The following is a 19,559-nucleotide window of genomic DNA, read 5'->3' on the forward strand; positions in this document are numbered from 1 at the left end:
CTGTCTATCCTTTCTATACACATTGTATTCCCCAAATTCCAGTTCCGCATTACTTATATCTGTGTGACACCACGTCTCTGATATCCCAATAATATCTGCCTTTCATGTTTTGAGCAATACCTCAAATTCATCAAATTTATTTACCAAACTCCTAGCATTGGTGTACACGCAGGTATACATGCACCTGTTTCTATTCTTAGCTACCCTAACACAACCCATGTGTTTACTTGTACCGCAATGACGCCCAGCAGTCTCTGTAATATCCTGAATCTTGTTTTTCAGATGAAACGGATAATGTGCTTCTCAGATACTCTGCTATCTTAAACAACTATGGATTTGAACATACCTTATTTGGAATAACTAGGCAACAAAGGATGGAGAGAGATAGAACAGTAAGCTCTTGTTTAGATCACTTTATAACAAACATCAAGTTAAAGTATGCTAATTCATACATACTATTAAATCAACTTTCAGATCACAGAACATGTATACTAATAGTAGATATGTATTCAAAACAACACCTATGTGAAGAAAAAAAATTAACAAATGAAGAAAAATTATTTATCAACAGGGAAACTGAAACAGAACATAGAAAACTTGTTAATACAAGAGTAAGCATCATACACAACAAATGTAAATGGCTTTTCAAATAAGATAATACAAATGATAAACAATTCGAGGTTTGATATCAAGAGAAAAGGATACCACTCAGCCTGCAACATAAACACTAGAAGTAGCAGGATCAAGCTTAAGAAACCTTGGATGACTAACAAACTAGAAGAATTAATGGTACAAAGGGATAAATATTTCAAGCAGTATAGAAATTGTCCATCAAAGATAGAACACTATCACAATTATAAAACATTCAGAAATAAATTGACAGGTATGATAAGAAAACAAAAAAACACTTATTACAATCAACTTTTTATGGATAAGCAGATAAAACAAAAGGAAAAATGGAACGTTATAAATAACCTGTTAAGCTCAAGGAAGAAAAAAACAAGGGGAAACCAAATTAAAACACTATTAGAACAAATAGATGGTACAAATAAACGATATGAGGCTGCAAATAGGTTTGCCAAAGCTGTATTAGATCTCAACAGATATAATTTACATTATTAGCATTAGTAGAGGCATATGATGCAAGAAAGCAAGCTTATTCAGCATCAGCCAAAAAAAAAAAAAAAAAAAAAATACACCACTCCCATTTCACCCCTCTTCGCTCGAAATACCTGTCCAGTTGAGCCTTAAATTTGTTTAGGCTATCAACTTCAACAACAAGTGATGGAAGTCGGTTCCACCAACCAAGCACCCGCTGGCCAAAGGCAAATTTTCGCACATCTATCCGACATCCGTCCTTCCTCAATTTGAATTTATGCCCTCTGAGCTGATTATTCTGAGCAAGATGAAGAATCCCATTGGCATTGAGCATGCTCAAACCATTCAAAGCCTTATACACCTCTATCAGATCACCTCGCCGGTGCCTAGTCTCCAGACGCTGTAATTTGCAAAACTTAAGCCTTTCTTCGTAAGAGCAACCCTTTGTTCCATTCACTAATCTTGTTGCCCTTCTCTGTACTCGTTCCAGCAGCTCTACATCCTTCTTGAAATGAGGCCTCCAGACCTGTATATAGTACTCAAGATGTGGCCTAACCATTGCCTTATACAAGGGAATAATTACCTCCTTATCCCTGCTAGAAAAATTCCTGTATATCATTGACAAGACACCATGAGCTACTCTTGCAGCTAGTCTGCACTGCTCAGAGAACTTCATATCTGCCTGCACAATTACCCCCAGGTCCTTTTCATTCTCCACCACTGTCAGTGTAGTACCGCAGAGTTGATACGTTGCTCTGGGGTTACTGTTTCCCATATGTAGTACTTTACATTTGTCAATGTTAAACTTCATTTGCCACCTCTCAGCCCATCTGTTCAACCTTTCCAGATCCTGTTGCAGCAGCATAGCGTCAGTAGTGTCCTTAAAACCCTGCCAACCTTTGTATCATCTGCAAACTTGGACATTAAACTTGATATCCCATCATCAATATCATTCATAAACACCGAAAACAACAACGGACCCAACACTGAACCCTGAGGAACTCCACTAATAACATTAGTCCACGATGAGCAGTGTCCATTGATTACCACTCTCTGTCTTCTGCCACTCAACCATCCCCTTATCCATAGCAGCAATTTGCCTCCAATGCCACACCGCTCAAATTTGTGCAGCAGTCTTCCATGTGCAACAGTATCAAAAGCCTTTCTAAGATCAAAATACATAATATCAAAGTTATTCCCTGCATCTAGTTCTTTTGTGACTTCATCATAGTATCCAATCAAATTGGTCAGGCAAGACCTGCCCTTAACAAAACCATGCTGCGTCTGAGCTATAACTGAATTCTAAGTCTCTCTGCGTCTGAGCTATAACTGAATTCTGAATTATTGCCAAGCTTCCTTTACTAAACAAGAAAGTCTTCCTCAGATAGTAAACGCTTATGTAGTCTTAACTCCACAATATACTGAGATTCTTAAGATTATAGAACAGTTAAAGAACAAGAAATCTTATGGACTGGACAGTATTACAGTAACCGAAGTAAAGAGAAACAAAGAGCAGTTCTCTGTTCTCTTGGTGGGATTATAGCATGGATTTTAGTGTCGGGAAGCTATCCTACAAATTTACTTTCTTTTAAGATAATTCCTATATATAAAAAGGGACTTTTGCAATTACAGACCAATAACAATACAGTCAGTTATTAATAAGATAACAGAAAATTATATATTTTCCCATATAAGCAAATACTTACATCAATATGGGCTGTTAAACAACTGTCTATTTTCATATCAGAAGGGCAAAAGCACACAGACATTATTAGAGAACTTAGTAGACTCTTAAGTTACATTTAAATAACAATAACTTCACAATGATTTTATTTATAGATTTGACCAAAGCATATGACTTAATTGATATCCCAATATTGCAACAGAAATTACAAAAATATGGTATTAGGGGAAGAATCAATCAACTCTTATCAAGTTATTTAACCAATAGAAAAATAACAGTTGAAGTATAAAATACAAAGGTAAAATCATACGATGTAAAGAGAGGAGTACCGCAGGGCACTCATGCTGGGCCAGTCATGTTCAACATCTTTATAAATGACATATTCGAAGTAATAAAGAACTCCTTTATAAAAATTTATGCAGATGATATAATCTTATATAATTGGAAAGAACCTGACAAAAATGGCTAAAGATTTACAATAGGATGTAATACATTTACAAACTTGGTTGCATGATAATAAACTAGCACTCAGCTTTAAAAAAACAAAATTTTTGGTAATTAGACCTCCTCATAAACACGAATGCCTATATGATCAGAATTTCCAGAATTGCAAATGTCTAACTGTGGAAGAAGTTTCAAATCATTTTTACCTTGGGTTATGGATTGACTACAGTCTAAGTTAGGCAATGCTTATAACAAATCTGTACAAAAAAAACTGAGATTTTATGTGTACTTTTTTTACTACATTAAGAATAAGTTAAATCTTAGAATAAAAGTTACCTTATATTTGCATTAGTGGACTCCCAACTCAATTATTTAGTAAATGTGTGGGCACGAGCAAATATAACAGAAATAAGGGTAATAGACAACTTAATTAACAGGATTTTGAAACTTTTAATGGGGGCAAACTCTTGGAATGACCTGAATAAGAGAAGGAAATTTTTGTTAAAATGCAAAATACTGTATCCAGTTCAAAAACTGAAGTTAAATTTATTCTTGAAAAATCTTAACACTATTTATGAAGAATCAAATCTGCAATCAAATGGCACACATAATTTAAGGAACCCAAAAGCAATTACTTTGCCGCACCCTAATGTACTAAATAGATTTGGAGATAGGCACACAATGAATATAATAAACAACTTGCTGGCTGGTGTTGATTTCAGGCTCAGGAGAAGTTATCCCATCTCCAAATTAAAATTTCTAATAAGAAAATTCTTGATACTCAATGATACAGTGGATTAAAATTGCTATACAGATAAATCTCTGTTTACAGTGTGGAATATACTATGAGTAGTGACTTCATTGTCTTTTCTGGTAGTAAAAGAATTTGTATACAAAACTGTTGTAAATGAAGAATTTCAACTTGTTGTGAAGAAATTCACTTTTCTTAACAAGTTCATTTATTGTAAACATATTCTCTTGAAAAATAAATTGTATTGTATTATTATCTATATGGTGCTGTTGTTGTTGTTATTTTGGTTTTTATGAGGAGAGAGAGAGTCAGAAATAGAAGGAAATCACTAAGAAAAAGAAGAATGATGATATCCAGTTCAGGACCATGGGTATGCCATGCCCATACTCACCAGATATGAGCCCCTGGGGTTAAATTTCACGACTGCTGATGGCTTAACCATGAAAATGTGAATATTTTCCAGATAATGTTAATAGTGGCTTATGATCTGTACCAAGCAGTGCTCCTTTAGGATTATCTAGATAGGCTCCAATTATTAAAGTGCTGTCCTTTCACACAACAATTGCAAAAAAAATGCAAGGTCACATTCTTAGGAAATAGCAATGTCAAAACAACTTATTTTTTTTTTTTTTTTTTTTTTGATTTGGTAGTTGTTGGCGCATCGGCTTCTGTGGCCATATTGCACCTCCTAAGGTTTTTGCAGTACTTTGATCCAAGCCCGAGGCGGGAATCGAACCCGCGACCTTTGGGTTGCCGGGCAGGTACTTTACCCACTCGGCTAGCCCGGTCGGCTAAAACAACTTATACATTTGGTGTGATTAAATTAAAAACAACAAAGGAAAGAATTGGAGGTTATGATACAGGTGGATATGAAGTAGTTTTCCATATAGTGACTGGGGTTCGAGCCTGTGACCACTAAATACGGAGGATGTGGAAAGGTCAGGGAATGATCACCGCATATCCCCGGAGCAATATGGCCTTAGTTGCTAATGTTACAAAAAAAAAAAAAAAAAACCAACCAAAATTTCCATATAGTGTAATTAGGTAGCAAGAAGGGTCTATGTTGGTATAGCAATGATTTATTAAACATGCTTACAGAGGTAGAGAGGGCATAAAAACCATTGCACAAAGCAACTGTAAGACCACACTTTGAATACTGTGTGAGTATAGAGACTGTTCCTAAAAAAGACATTTAGCATCTTAGAAAGGTCCAAAGATGGGCAACACATTGTAAGTGATACCAGCAAAAGGATGCTGATATGAGGAAATATGTGGGCTATAGAGCTTGGAATCTATAAGGCTCTAAGAGGGGATAGCAAAAGGAATGAAAGTGAAATGATACTAGTACCAAGAGACATAAATTCAAATGATGGGGAAAGGGATTTAAACTTTATTGGAGGAAGTTTTCTTTTAGACAGACAGTTGATAATTAGGGGAAGAAGTTACTTCTGTGCAGATGATGCTGACAGCTTGGGAAAATCAAAGGTCAGCTGAATAGGTATCTACATGGGGACCGAAATGCATTTTATTTTATTTTATTTATTATTGCTTTTTTTGGCTAGTACAACCAAAAGCCTGGAGGTATGAGGTACCTTGAACCATATAACTAATACTAATAAGTGAGAATCATCCTTCTGATTTAGTCTGCACTGATCAACTTCCAAAATAGAAGGAAATTTTCTAAACTGTTGGTAACATATGTTGGTTAGCAACATATTCTTCCACACAACGAGGAGCAATGACCTCACATCCATTTACTAATTTTGAAGTTTTAATTATGACAGTACTCTGAGTACTGTTATATGTTGCAATCAAAAATGTTTGATTGAGATATGTTCAGATTTCCACACATTGGAATAAAATCTCTGCACATGTGAGGATAACCTGCATAGAGTTATCAGCTTCCATGGATTGTTTAGGACCACTTGTCAGAAGATTGCTATATAGAAGTTTCATTTCTTGATAAGTTCAATTAATCTGTCTTCTTTCAAAACTTCTTTTGAATCATGAATTGGATATGGATTGAATCATTGTCACTCACTAGTGATTTCATGTTGTTTGTTATACTTTTTTCAATTTGGTAATAACGAAAAGGCTCATATGGCTTTTCTGACCACTTTACCTCCTTTTTGAAATAGACTTGTCAGAGGCTACCACTGTTCTAGCAGTCTAGTTAAACATTTAACTAGACTGCTAAATGAGTACCATATACTAAACATAACCTGAATAACACATGATTTGAAATTTTATTTTATTTAATATTTTATAACTAAACAACTTTAACTATAATAACAATATTAATATGCTAGTTTCAGTGTCTTTGGAGTTTTCTCTCTCAGAATTGTTAAGGCTATTCCGTTTTAAGAGTTTAGTGTTTTATTTTATTTAATAACTAAACAACTTTTGTAGCAGTTCAGGAAATAAAAATAAACAGCTTGCATACTCTAAGACATACTTATTCATATTATTATTTGATATCAAATGGTGAGTTCATGAAATGGACAAAAGGAGAGGCCAATTCATGGAATGGACAACAATTTTCCCATTTCATGAATTGGCCAATTTTACAATCTGGGTGTAACACACACATTAAAATATGAAAAACTGAAATTAAAGAGTTAAATTTAATATAAAAAATATTTTTCAATAATAAATTCCATCACATTGTCAACTGATGAAAATTTATAGTAGTCTTATTAAGAATTTTTTAGAAATCATCTAAATATTCTTTAAAAGATAATTTGAATACTAAACTTTGAATTAAAACTCTTAAATGAACTGCATTAATAAAAAAGGGGAGAGCTTTTTATCATTATTAAAATAATGATAAGAAGCTAATTTTAAGTTCATATTTATAAGAATGTAAAAAAATATATAATGTTCAAAACATCATCAAATGCATATAATATTTCTATGAGATTACATCAGACTTTAGAGCCATTATAAAATATATAAAACTTACTATTTTGGAAGGATGACATTTTGAGCATAACCAGAAACTGAGCCAGCAACAGCTGCATCTGTAATTAATGTGACTATTCCTTCAATGCCATCCCATATAACTACCAAGTGATGCCACTGACCATCATTAATAGGCACATTTTTTAAATAAGGAATGAATATATCAGGAGCAACATGTGGGAACAGGGATATCAACATTCCGGATTCATCACACTGGATTAAAACTTGCTTTCCAACAGGAAGATGAGGTGAGCTGAAATATATATAATATATATATATATATTATTATTATTTATATGCAGCTTGCTTACACAGGCTGCACATCAAAGTATACAAGTGAATCTATAACAAGAAAACTAGTGCAGATATATAACATGTGTCATTTATGTATAAATCCATTGAAGAGGAATTTTAAAATACTAAATTGCTCACCATCCACAACACATCTGAATATCATGCAGATGTGTCATGGATGATGAGCAAATGTCTCTCTCATTTCTAAAGGTGTTTTAAGGTTTCCTGCTGTTTTTGTGTGTGCATCAACATCTCCAACAATTCACTCAATGTATCAGTCTATTGAAAACTGGCTTCCACACTATCTCTGTGAATACTTAAGTGGCAAGTAAAATCCAAATAAAATGGATTTTGCTTGCCTCTATGAATACTGAATATGTAAAATGATTAAGTAAAATCCAAGGACATATAGATAGAAATGGCATTCTGAAGGACACACATGGTTTTTTTTTTCAGGAAAAATCATTTTTAGCTAACCTGGTTAGCTATTTTGACATAGTTGAGCTGGATGTAGGGAATAATTCTGACAGTTAATTTCAATTTTAGTTCCTCACGAGAGGTTATGGTACAAGCTGGAACATGTTGGTATCACAGGCAAGATTCCAAGATGAATAGCAAGGTGGTTATAGAGCAGGAGGCAGAGGGTTGTGGTTAATGCATATTCTTCAGATTCATATAACATCAGAAGGGGTTCCCCAAGGATTGGTTTTTGGACAACTATTGTTTTTGTTGTTTAAAAGTAATGAGAAAAGATTGTGGGTGCGATGTCAAAATTTACAGATGATATAAAGATTGGGAGAGCAGTTAATCATTGGTGCCAAGCAGCACTCCTTCAGAATGACTTGGACAAGCTTCAAGGATGGTCAGAAAAGTGGCAGCTATGTTTTAATGCAGAAAAATGCAGTTTTATACTTTGGAGGAATATCAATCCCAAAATAGCTCATATATTTTGTGGTTGAATTGAAAGCAGAGGTAAAAAGGGATCTGGAGTTATGATATAAAGTTGTCTGAGCAGCATAGACAGGTGGCCAGAAAAACCTATGTTGTCAAGGAGCTTGTTATCGATGATTTATCAAACAATAACCTGTAGAGATAAGGAGGTCATAATCTCACTGTATAAGACAAATTACACCCCTTAACAATGCCGCCAAATTATAACCAACGTCTAAATTCTACCGGTTTTGTGCAAATCTCTAAGATATCTAACACTATCAGCTTTTATCTAGCATTACATGTGTAAATTTAATAACATCAAAATTTTGCCCGACCTATTTGGCCTTTAACACATCTCTTTAGTGTTCAACCTTAACCAGCGATTTCCTAACAGCAATCCCATTAAGCATTAATGTCAAATGCATAAACTTTTATTTTATTTTATTTTATTTATTTATTTATTTATTATTTTTTTTTTAAATAGGCCCTAGCCACTGAAATCCCAGGAAACTAGGTGGCAGGACCTGCCAGAGCAAATTGTTGTGATACTGGATACACCCGGCTAGCCTCCACGTGGCAGGGTATGGGCAACGTCAGGCCCCACTAGGGGCCTGGCGGCCAATAAGCCGGATAAACAATGGGCACAACATATCACACTGCACAGACACGACCCACACACTTTCAAGTCTCTGGCTTGACAGTGTACTGTCCTCGATACAGCGAAACACACGCGGAGATGGGAGAAATCCCAGGTGCTGTCTGACACGAACATACCTTATACCTTATACCTTATGTATAAGACAAATTGTACGACCACACTTGGAATACTGTGTACAAATTTACAGATCTCCCTAGAAAAAAGACAGCGAACAGCTTGAATGGTTCCAAAGGCAGGCAACCTGCATCATGGTGAGATGTTGTAAAAGGACAACCATATGAGGAAAAACTTTGATCATGTGGGTTACAGAGTATGGCAACCAGGTACCTTAGGAAAAGACCTGATTGAGGTTTAGAAGTCTCTGGGAGGGGATAGCAAAATGAATGAAGGCAAAATCTTCACTGTTATAAATGATTCCTGAACTAGGGGCCATAAGTTCAAATTACAGAGAAATTGGTTTAGACTAGATTGCAGGAAGTTTTCTTTTAGCTATTGAGTTGTTAATTACTGGAATAAGTTATCTCTTGGGTAGTTGAAGTTGACAGCTTAGAGAAATTCAGAGGTCATTCACACTTCCCTCTTCCCATAGGTAACTGTGAATGACCTCTGAATTTAATCAGGGTTAATCTATTTTCTTATCTACTTTTTTTATATACATTTTTATTATTTTATATCTTTCTTTATATTTTAAGTGTTATTTTATATTTGTTTATTATCAGTTTTGTTCTTTTATTATTATTATTGCGTTTATTATTTTATTTATTATTCATTACTTTTTATATATTTTTTGGTTGGGGTATGTGGCTTCCAGTGTTCTCCCCAGGACCAACTGAATGGGTGCACCACTCGTTGAATTTAACTGACTGCCCGGCTAAAATTTAAGCGATTCTCGTGGTACCATATGGTACTGCTCACTGATCTCGATCAATATTAATTCCAACATACTATGTGATCAACGATCAAGGTCAATACGAGAGGAGCATATAATGTTAAATTATGCAATTAATTTTTGCTCTTGATTGCTTAAGTCACATTTATAAATAATAAAAAAATTTAAAATATTGCAAAGTATTACACTTCCCCACCCAGCTACTTCAAAATTTTCTGGGGAGAACACTGGGCTTCCTTGCAGTAAATGGCTAATGGCAATACTAATAATAATATAAATTTGGGATTGCTGAATAATAGATATACTTGCTGGAGTTATCAACCAGGCACACTATGAGAAGTGTGCTTGGTTGATAACCCAACAAGGAGCTTGTTAACATTAGACATATCCTAAGTATAAACCTATATCTGTCCAAGTCGTTCAAAAGAGTTATAAACAGAACTAACTAAAGTTTTTGTCCCTTGGCTCCTCAATAAAGATATTAATTTATATTACTGTTTTTTTTTAATTTTTCATAAAATATTTGTAAAATAAATATTAATAAAAGGAAGAAACATTAGTAAAATACCCAAATTGCTTTTTAAGTAGAATGCCAAATAACTGGTTTCAGAAATTACAACTGTTATGCATTCATGTGACTCTTACTTCTGGGAGTGTCTATCAATTTGTTAACAAGGGATTTGTTTGAGAAGAATTTGAAACAAGAGTCATCACCAGTTAAAATTGTTAAATTTTATCAAGCAAATTTTTTTAACAAGAATTATCAAATTATAAACCCAAATATTTAACAAGGGGGCCAGCATACCCTGCTTGTACAACATATATGAAACATTAAATTCCTAAGCTAAAAAATTTTTTTTTACTCTGTTGCAAGAGAAACCTGTTAATATGGAATAATACTCGTGCTGATTAATATCATGCTTCAGCAAGTTTCATTATTTACTGATGTATTCGTTCTGGGGAAGTGCTGTTATGTACCGATAATCACGTTTTTATTTGGATACATTTTACAGATTGTCCCATATGCTAGTATTCAATTAGTATGTTTCAAACTGCGAGATTGCAAACTGCAATCTCCATTTTTAACCAATGATAAAAGTATGGGTGTTAGTTGTGTTTGAATTCTGCATGAAATTGGGAAATGATCATTCATTGTTTTTAAACATGTTTAAACATGTTTACTGGGAAACAATATGAGAGTACTAATGGATATGCCAATTGCTGATATAGATTCTGCGGGAAGGTGAGTAGAAGTATTATGATCAGTGTTAATGTTAGGTTCAGCTAGTCTAGGAGTTTCTCTATCAAGAGTCCTCTATTGTCCATGTGGGCAGATCCTCATAGTGGATGACATGCATTGAAGTCACCAAGGAGAAAAAAAGGATGGTGGTATTAGTTTTATAAGATCTTCTAGTTCTTGGAACGTGTAGATATTGTTAGGTGGAAAGTACAATGAGACTAGAGTTAATGCTTGACCCACTGCTACACTGGGTGGGGCCTGAAGTGGAATGTTTCTAAAAGGTATTTTACAGTCAACTAAAATTGCAATGCCTCCATGAGCAGAAATTAAAGAATTTATATTCTCTAAGTTCTAAAATTTTTAATCGATGGAGTTACTTGTGTAGTTAGATTAGTGTCCTGCAAGTAAAAGGTTACAGGATTATATTGGGCAATTAAATTGTAGATGTCATTGGTATTGCTGAAAAACCTCCACGATTCTGTTTAACATTCTGTAAAACTGAAGTTTAACATTGAAAAATGCAAAGTCCTGCATGTGGGGTAGCAGGAGAAATGTACCAACTCTGTAGTACTACATTCAGGGAGGTGGAGAATGAAAAAGATCTGGGGATAATTGTGCAGTCAGATATGAAGTTCTCTGAGCAGTGCAGATGGGCTGCCAGAGCAGATCATGGAGTTTTGTCAATGATATATAGGAATTTTGCTAGCAGAGACAAGGAGGTGATTATAAGGCAATGGCCAGGCCACACCTTGAGTACTGGAGACAGGTCTGGAGGCCTCATTTTAGGAAGGATGTAGAGTTGCTAGAACGAGTACAGAGAAGGGCAACAAGATTGGTGAGAGAAACAAAGGGGTATGCTTAGGAAGAAAGGCTTAAGTTCTGAAAGCTGCAGCATCTGGAGACTAGGCACCTTGCTTTCTTACATCACATGCCTCAAGTAATGCTAATTCCATTGTACAATGTGCTGCATTATTTGGTTTTGAAGAGGGAAGCTGAGTCTATCTATTTCTTTTGAGCAGTTTGCTTTTGACAGTCATATTTGGTTTATCTTTTTAAGGAAAAAAGATTGTCTGGAATCTATACTCTCCTCTACATCACTGGTTCAATTAGGTGAGCATCTGGTCTCCATACCATCTTCCGTTTGAAGGTCAAGTATTGTTTCGTCTTGGGCGTTATATCTGCAGTGTCTACACTGTATGAATTTGATTATGGAAATTCAATGCCATGTTGTCTTTGTGATCTCTTTAGTATTTTATCATTGGGTGTGATTTTAGGTGGAACTGTAATAAGAATATTATTCATTTCATCAATTAAACTTGGTTTGGAAGTAAAAATAATGTGTTGAGAGTACAGATTGTGCCATTCTGCAATAGGTACAATCTGTCTGTCTCTCTCTCTCTCTCTCTTACCATTTTACTTTTACTCTTACCATTTTAGTTCTGCAATTGCAGCAACTGGAAACTATGAAGTGCTACACAAAAGTTCCCGAAATGTATTTATAAAATAAATTAGACTCACCCTAGGTCTTATTTGCCACCATCACCTTTGAAGTAGTCCCCTTGAGAGAGTAAACACCAATCCCAGAGTTTCTCCCATGATTTGAATGTGTCCTGAAAGTCCTTCTTCGTCATAGCTTTCAGCACCGCCTGTGATTCAGTTTGGATATCCTCTAAGCCAGTGCTTCTCAAAGTGGGCGATATTGCCCCCTTGGGGGCATTTGAATTATCCATGGGGGCGTTAGGCATGAATGGGGGGTGATAGGCATGAAAGGGGGCAATGGGGACAGATGGAGCACCATCAATGATTGGCTGTTACAAGGGTTTTATGGCTTATTTAAAAAATGCATCCAGTTCCTTTATCACTGCATCATAATATTCAATCAAATTAGTCAGACAAGTTAACAAACCCACATGACTGAAGTATAACTGCACTCCTTTCTTAATGGTCCTGCATTACTTGTTTAACCAATGATTTCATTATTTGCCTTGGAACAGAAGTTAAGCTAACCAGTGTGTAATCACTCTTGTCACCCTTTGATCCTTCTTTGTGAATTGGGGCAACATTGCACATCCCCAGTCCATAGGGACCTTTTTTGAACCTGAAGATGCTCTCATAATATGGGTTTGAGTTTGTTTCCCTCCTCTGCTGACTCCCTTAAAATAATTGGATCCCATCCACCCATGATGCCTTTTATGTTTAACTTCAACAATTTTTCTTTCCCTTTTCTCTCAGTTATCACAGACTCATTTAACTCCCTGTTAGAGACTGATAAACTTCAGACATTCCCTCATAGAGAATTCCTAATTTGTGAATGTAGGTGCAGAGTACCTTTCACCCTGCCAGCAACCTGAGCAAGATTATCAACAGTTAAACCATTGACATCAAGTGGACCAATGTAATTCAGTTCTTACTTTTACTGTTAATATAAGTAAATAATTCTTTATTTTTCTTGGCATCCTTTACCAGAGACTTCTTGTGTCTCATCTAATCCCATTTAATGTCCTTTGTGACTTAGCATTAGCATTGTCAGAGGCATGTGATGCAAGGAAGCAAGCTTAAATGGCATCAGCCAAAAAAAAACCTTCCCGTTTCACCCATCCATTCACTCGAAAAGTTTGTCTAGTTCACCCTTGAATTTATTTAAGCTGTCAACTTCCATAGATACCGATGGAAGTTCGTCCAGCAATCACAACCACCCGCTGGCCAAAGGAAAATTTCTGCATGTCTGATCTACAACTGTCTTTCCTCAATTTGAATTTATGGCCCCTCAGGTGTGGAATCTGAGCAAGAGGAAGAATCCCATCAGCAATGAACTTGCTCAAACCATTCAAGGCCTTATACACCTCAATCAGATCACCTTGCAGGTGCCTAGTCTCCAGACACAATTTGCAGAATTTAAGCCTATCTTGGTAACAGCAATCCTTTGTTCCATTTGATAATCACATTGCCCTTCTCATTCTAGTACTTTAACATCTTTCCTAAAATGAAGCCTCCAGACCTGTATGTAGAATTCAAGGTATAAGGCAATGGCCTGACTACTGCCTTATACAAGGGGATAATCACCTCCTTATCCCTGCTAGCAAAATTCCTATATATCATTGACAGGATCCCATGAGCTGCTCTGGCAGCCTGTCTGCACTGCTCAGAAAACTTCATATCTGACTGCACAATTACCCCCCCCCAGGTATTTTTCATTCTCCACTATCCTGAGTGTAATATTGCACAGTTGGTACGTTACTCTGGGGTTACTGCTACCCATATACAGTACTTTCCATTTGTCAATGTCAAATTTCAGTTGCCACCTCTCAGCCCATCTGCTTAACTTTTATAGATATTGTTGTAGCAGCATACCATCCTTACTGTCATTAATATCCCTACCAAACTTCATATTATCTGAAACTTGAATGTATCAAATTATAGACTAGTTTACATCTACCATAGGCCTCTATATCACCTGATAATTTCTATGCATCCCATGCATTTTCTTCTCTGCCATATGTAGTAGTAGTAGTAGTGGCATGTGATACTACGACTACTACATATACCACTACTACTACTACATATGTAGTAGTGGCATGTGATACAAGAAAGCAAGTGTATGAGCTTATGCAGCATCAGCCAAAAAAAAAAAAAAAACACACCATTGCCTCCAAATGCTTGTCCAGTTCCTCCTCAAATTTATTCAACCTATCAACTTCCACAATGACAGATGTAAGTTTGTTCCAGCAATTAACCACCCGCTGGCTAAAGGCAAATTTCCGCACATCTATTCTACATCTGTCTTTTCTTAATTTGAATTTATGCCCCCTTAGGTTCGTAATCTGAACATGTGGAAGGATCCCATCAACATGTCTTAATAGTTTATCTGATGTTCATTTAGTTCTAATCCTTGAACAGTTTCTTAGTTGCTTCTTATTCAGAGAATATTCTTGGTGATAACATTATTTGGCCTCACTGTATAGAATTTAAAAATTGTCTGAGTCAATGGTAGTCTCCTTAATGAAAGCAAAAACCATTCCCTTCACCCTTGATGATAAATACATATTTAAGTTAAATTCCACAACAATACAATGGGATTACTGCCACCTAGTGGTTCTCCCACAGATTCTTGATATATGCATATTCTTATCTGCAGATTCTTAATGCATGAAGAATCACTGTTGATAACCAGATCAAGAGTGTTGCTCTCTCTCTAGTGGCCTCTCTACCATGCTGCTGTAGAAAACAGTTATCTAATAAATCTACAAAGGTTCTGCTAGTGTGTGTGTTACAAACCACTATAAGTTCCACTCAATATCTGGAAAGTTAAAATCCACTATTTTAAGACGTTCTGATTTACTTATCCACTCTATTTTTCTGTAAGTTGTTTGTTGTGCTCATCACAGTCATTCGGCATATAACACACTCCTACTCTCATTTTTGTTTCCCAGGATTTAGTTCACACTCCTAACTGACTCAACATTGCACTGGCCACCCATTTCAACTGGATGCACTGCCTTAGATTTTATGTTTCTTAAGTAATAGCATAACCATCCCCCTTCTTGTCCTGTCTGTCCTTTTTGTATTCATTTTATTCAGCATATTCTGCATCCTTTATATCTGAGTGACACCACGTCTCTGATATCCCCACAAGTTATCAAATGCAGACTTAACCAGCACTTCATATTCATGAAATTTATTTTCTATGTTCTTAGCATTGTTGTTTGTTCAAGTATACATGAACCTGTTCTTGCTCTTAGTTACTCTTAACACAGCTCATATATTTCCTTGTTCCATGATGACACACAGCAGGCCTTGAAATCCCCAGTACCTTGCTTTCCTGGCTGCTATATGTTCCAATAGAAGCAGTGTAAGAATCGCTTTCACTTCTTCATGTGGCTGTTATTAATCTGTTAGTCTGTGTATCCCCCAAAGCTTACAGTTTTCCAATCCACCTAACACTGCCTCAATATCATCAGCAAATATTCTTGCTCCCTTTCTATTTAAGTGTATCCCATCCCTGTTGGAACAAGCAGGCGCTCCTGTCAACAGGCATAGACCACTTTCAAATTTAATTCTAATTCGAAACTCAGATCTCCTACTCAAATTGGCACTGTCATTACTCAAATTGTAATGTCATTTGTACCATATTGTTTTACACTTTGGTACTAATGTTATTAGTACCAAAGTGTAAAAAAATATCACCTTTTTGCCCTTAAAAGATGATATCTGCTCAACTTTTGTCCCTGGCAGATATACTCTGGTCCTATTCCACTTATCATTTTTGCAAAATATATTTTCCGTTTTCCTGACAATAGCTACCTCCTGTTGGATCCAGTGTATTCTGCCTTGGGGGTTGTCACTGTGATGCCTGATGTGCAAATGCAAGCTCTACTGTTGAGATGGGCAGTTGAGAGCTTGATGCAGCCCTAACTTAATTCCTTCAAGGGCATTCTTTAAATTCTCATAAATGCCCATCAGAATGGTGAGCTGAGGCCTAATATCCTCATACTCTTTAAATCGAAAACACACACACCAAAGAACACACTTCTTGTCTCTATCATGTCCCGTTCCAGATAGTTCTACAAACATCAAACAAGTGTTACATTTTGTGAGGCCATGATTCATTTGACAGCCACCTCCCTAAGTTCACCACTGATTGAGAACAGTCCCACTACTTTGAGCCCTTTGCTTTGCTCTTATGGTCTGAGGTATGATTTTTTTCTTCAAATTCAATTTAATTGAGAATACTACACTAAAGTAATATACTTAAATTCAATAATAACACTATGCATGGTTATGCAGTAATAATATTTATTACCCCATCGAGTTTATGTTATTATATATATATATATATTACGATATTGTGTTTACTTTATCAAGTTTACTATATACTGTTATGCTTTTAAAGTTATCAGTTAATTTTAATAGCTAATAAAATTGTCTATTAATGCCAACCTATGTAATTCAAACTTTCAAGTTGGGATGGGATTGATTACTACAATTAGCATTTTAGATTGATTCTAAGACTCCACCTCTGCTAATCTAGTTTCAAGACTTTAAATTTGCCGTTGTCTTGCTCTTCAAATAGTGCAACTATAAAATAACTGAGAATAGTTTTTGTGGATCATATCACAGCTTTGAAAGTCAGGTTATGAAATAAATATTATGCTTTGTAATTTTCATGTAGAAGCTTTATTTAACACGATTCTGTATTAATGCATCAGAATGAAAATTTTTTTCTAGTCTTTCATATTATGACACTTATCATGTTCAGAGTTATAGTAGTTAGTTGACCAAATTTATTGATAACTGTATTTATTTGGTAAGTGTCATGCCATTTTAAAGGCTCTTCTGATCATTTTGCTAAGATAATCTTTCAAATAAAATGAGCAGCACACACACACACACACACACACACACACACACACACACACACACACACACACACACACACACACACACACACACACACACACACACACACACACACACAACCTACTGTAGCAAAAATTAAACGGAACATTTTTACTTTTCTAGTAAAAAATTTTTCCAAATCTAGTTTAACAGCTGCAAGAAATCATAGATCATAGTCGTTTTATGTTTTCTTCATCTCCACAAAGATTCTCTGTTGATGTGATAAATCTGATTAGCTACTTTGTTACTGTAATGCAGTAACAAAGGAAGTGGATGCAAAAAAGAATTTTGATATTGTGTACTTAGATTTCAGTAAAGCCTTTGATACTGTTCCTTATGAAAGACTGCCATACAAATTGAAGCAGTGTGGCATTGGTGGCAAGTTACTGTTATGGATAAAGGAATGGCTGAGTGGCAGAATACAAGAGGGTAGTTATTAAGGGACACTGCTCTTCTAGGACCAGTGTTATTAATAGAATCCCTCAAGGTTCATTGCTAGGCTCCTTACTGTTTTCGATATTTAGTAATGATGTCGATGAAGCCATATCAAAGTTAATGTCCATTTGCAGATCATACAAAGGTTGACAGAGTAATTAATGACTGGGAACAAGGCATACTGCTGCAACAAAATCTTTAAAATTAGATAGAATTGGCAATTGAGTTTTAACAGTGTTAAGTGCTAGGTACTGCATGTGAATAGCAGTTAATTCCAGAGTTGGATGGTACCAAACTCAAGGTGATAGAGAATGAAAAACACCTGGATGTAAGTGTAAGTACAGTACAATGAAAAGTTCTCTGAACAGTGTAAACAGCTTCTAGGAAAGCTTGTAAGTTTCTGTCAATGATATACAGGAATTTTTCCAACAAATACACGGAGGTTATTACCCAATTGTAAAAGGCAATGGTTAGGCCACATCTTGAGTACTGCATTCAGGTATGGAAGCCTCATTTTAAGATGCATATGGATCTTTTGTAACAGATGGAGAGAAGACAACAAGAGTAGTCAGAGACACAAAAAAAAGGCACTCTTACCAAGAAGACCAAAATATTATATTGTTAGTCTCAAATGCACCTAGTTCTACAGTCCTTTACTATAGTACTTTCAAAGATACAAAGATGATTTTTTCCTTCCTAAATTTAATCTCTTTTGGTACATTTAATACTATTTTAAAAACTTTGCTAGGCTTGAATTAGCTTTAATGAATAAGGAATAAAGGAACACTCATCTACATGTGAGAGTTATATTGTAGCAGCAAGAGGCTCATGGTGATACCACAACTAATATCAACTTGTAAGCACCTTTGCCAACAATTAAACTGAAAGGTATAATTACCTAAATCTGACATTTTGCAGATTTTATGACTGCTCCAGTTCTTCAGAGGTTTCAGATGCATATGTATAAGAAGTTATATATGTACACATACAACATACACACAGAGTCACGTTTTAATTGATGATCCAGCAGGTCAGATCCTGCATGCTTCCATCTGTTGTTAGGGAAGTGAATAGTTTGAATAAATTCAAGGAAGAACTAGAAAAACTATTGGAGGGGTAGGCTGAATAGATGAAATGGGAGATTTTTTTTTTGCTGATGCTGTATAAGCTTGCTTTCTTGCATCATTTGCCTCTACCAATATTTAATAGCAACTTGGGGGGGGGGGGGATGAAGCAACATTTCCATTATGTTGAAAGCATAGCTTCTTCTTATACATTGTCTAAATTGAGCTACTTCATTCACATCTTAGTTATTTAATGTGTTAATAATTAAGCCTTTTCTCCCTAATCTGTTCATTGTTAAGCCTGATGAAATAACTGTACAAGTAGTGTGGAAATGTCACCAAATTAACGAAGTAGGTTGTAGTATTAATATTAGTAGTGACAAATGATGCAGGGAAACAAGATTATGCAGCATCGAAAAAAACTACCAGTATATCTGTCCATTCATTCCAATAATGTCTAATCCTTTCCTAAATTTATTTAAGCTATCCACTTCCATGATACAAGATAGAAGTTTGTTCCAACAATTAACTGCCCTCTGGCTGAAAGCAAATTTCCACACATGTATCATTCAACCATCCTTTCCCTCAGTTTAAATTTATGCCCCCTTAAATGAGAAAGCCTGAGCAAGTCTCAGTAAGACTGAAGATGCCATCAGCACATAACTTAATTAATCCATTCAAAGCCTTAAAGACCTCAATCAGATCTCCTCAC

The 19,559-nt window shown here is 35.5% G+C and overlaps 1 protein-coding gene across 1 annotated transcript in view; it reads right to left on the bottom strand.

Moving 5' to 3' along the window:
• The window catches only part of LOC150081645 (uncharacterized), a 981,095-nt gene that overhangs the window by 242,836 nt on the left and 718,700 nt on the right, over positions 1-19,559 (bottom strand). Inside the window, exon 41 of the mRNA XM_090380575.1 lies at positions 6,940-7,191. Within this exon, the coding sequence (XP_090236701.1) occupies positions 6,940-7,191 (252 nt within the window). The remainder of the gene's footprint in view (positions 1-6,939; positions 7,192-19,559) is intronic.

The sequence above is a fragment of the Mastigoproctus giganteus genome, chromosome 8 (assembly GCF_048544385.1).
Source record: "Mastigoproctus giganteus isolate SK-2022 chromosome 8, ASM4854438v1, whole genome shotgun sequence".
In the NCBI taxonomy this organism is placed as follows: Eukaryota; Metazoa; Arthropoda; class Arachnida; order Uropygi; family Thelyphonidae; genus Mastigoproctus; species Mastigoproctus giganteus.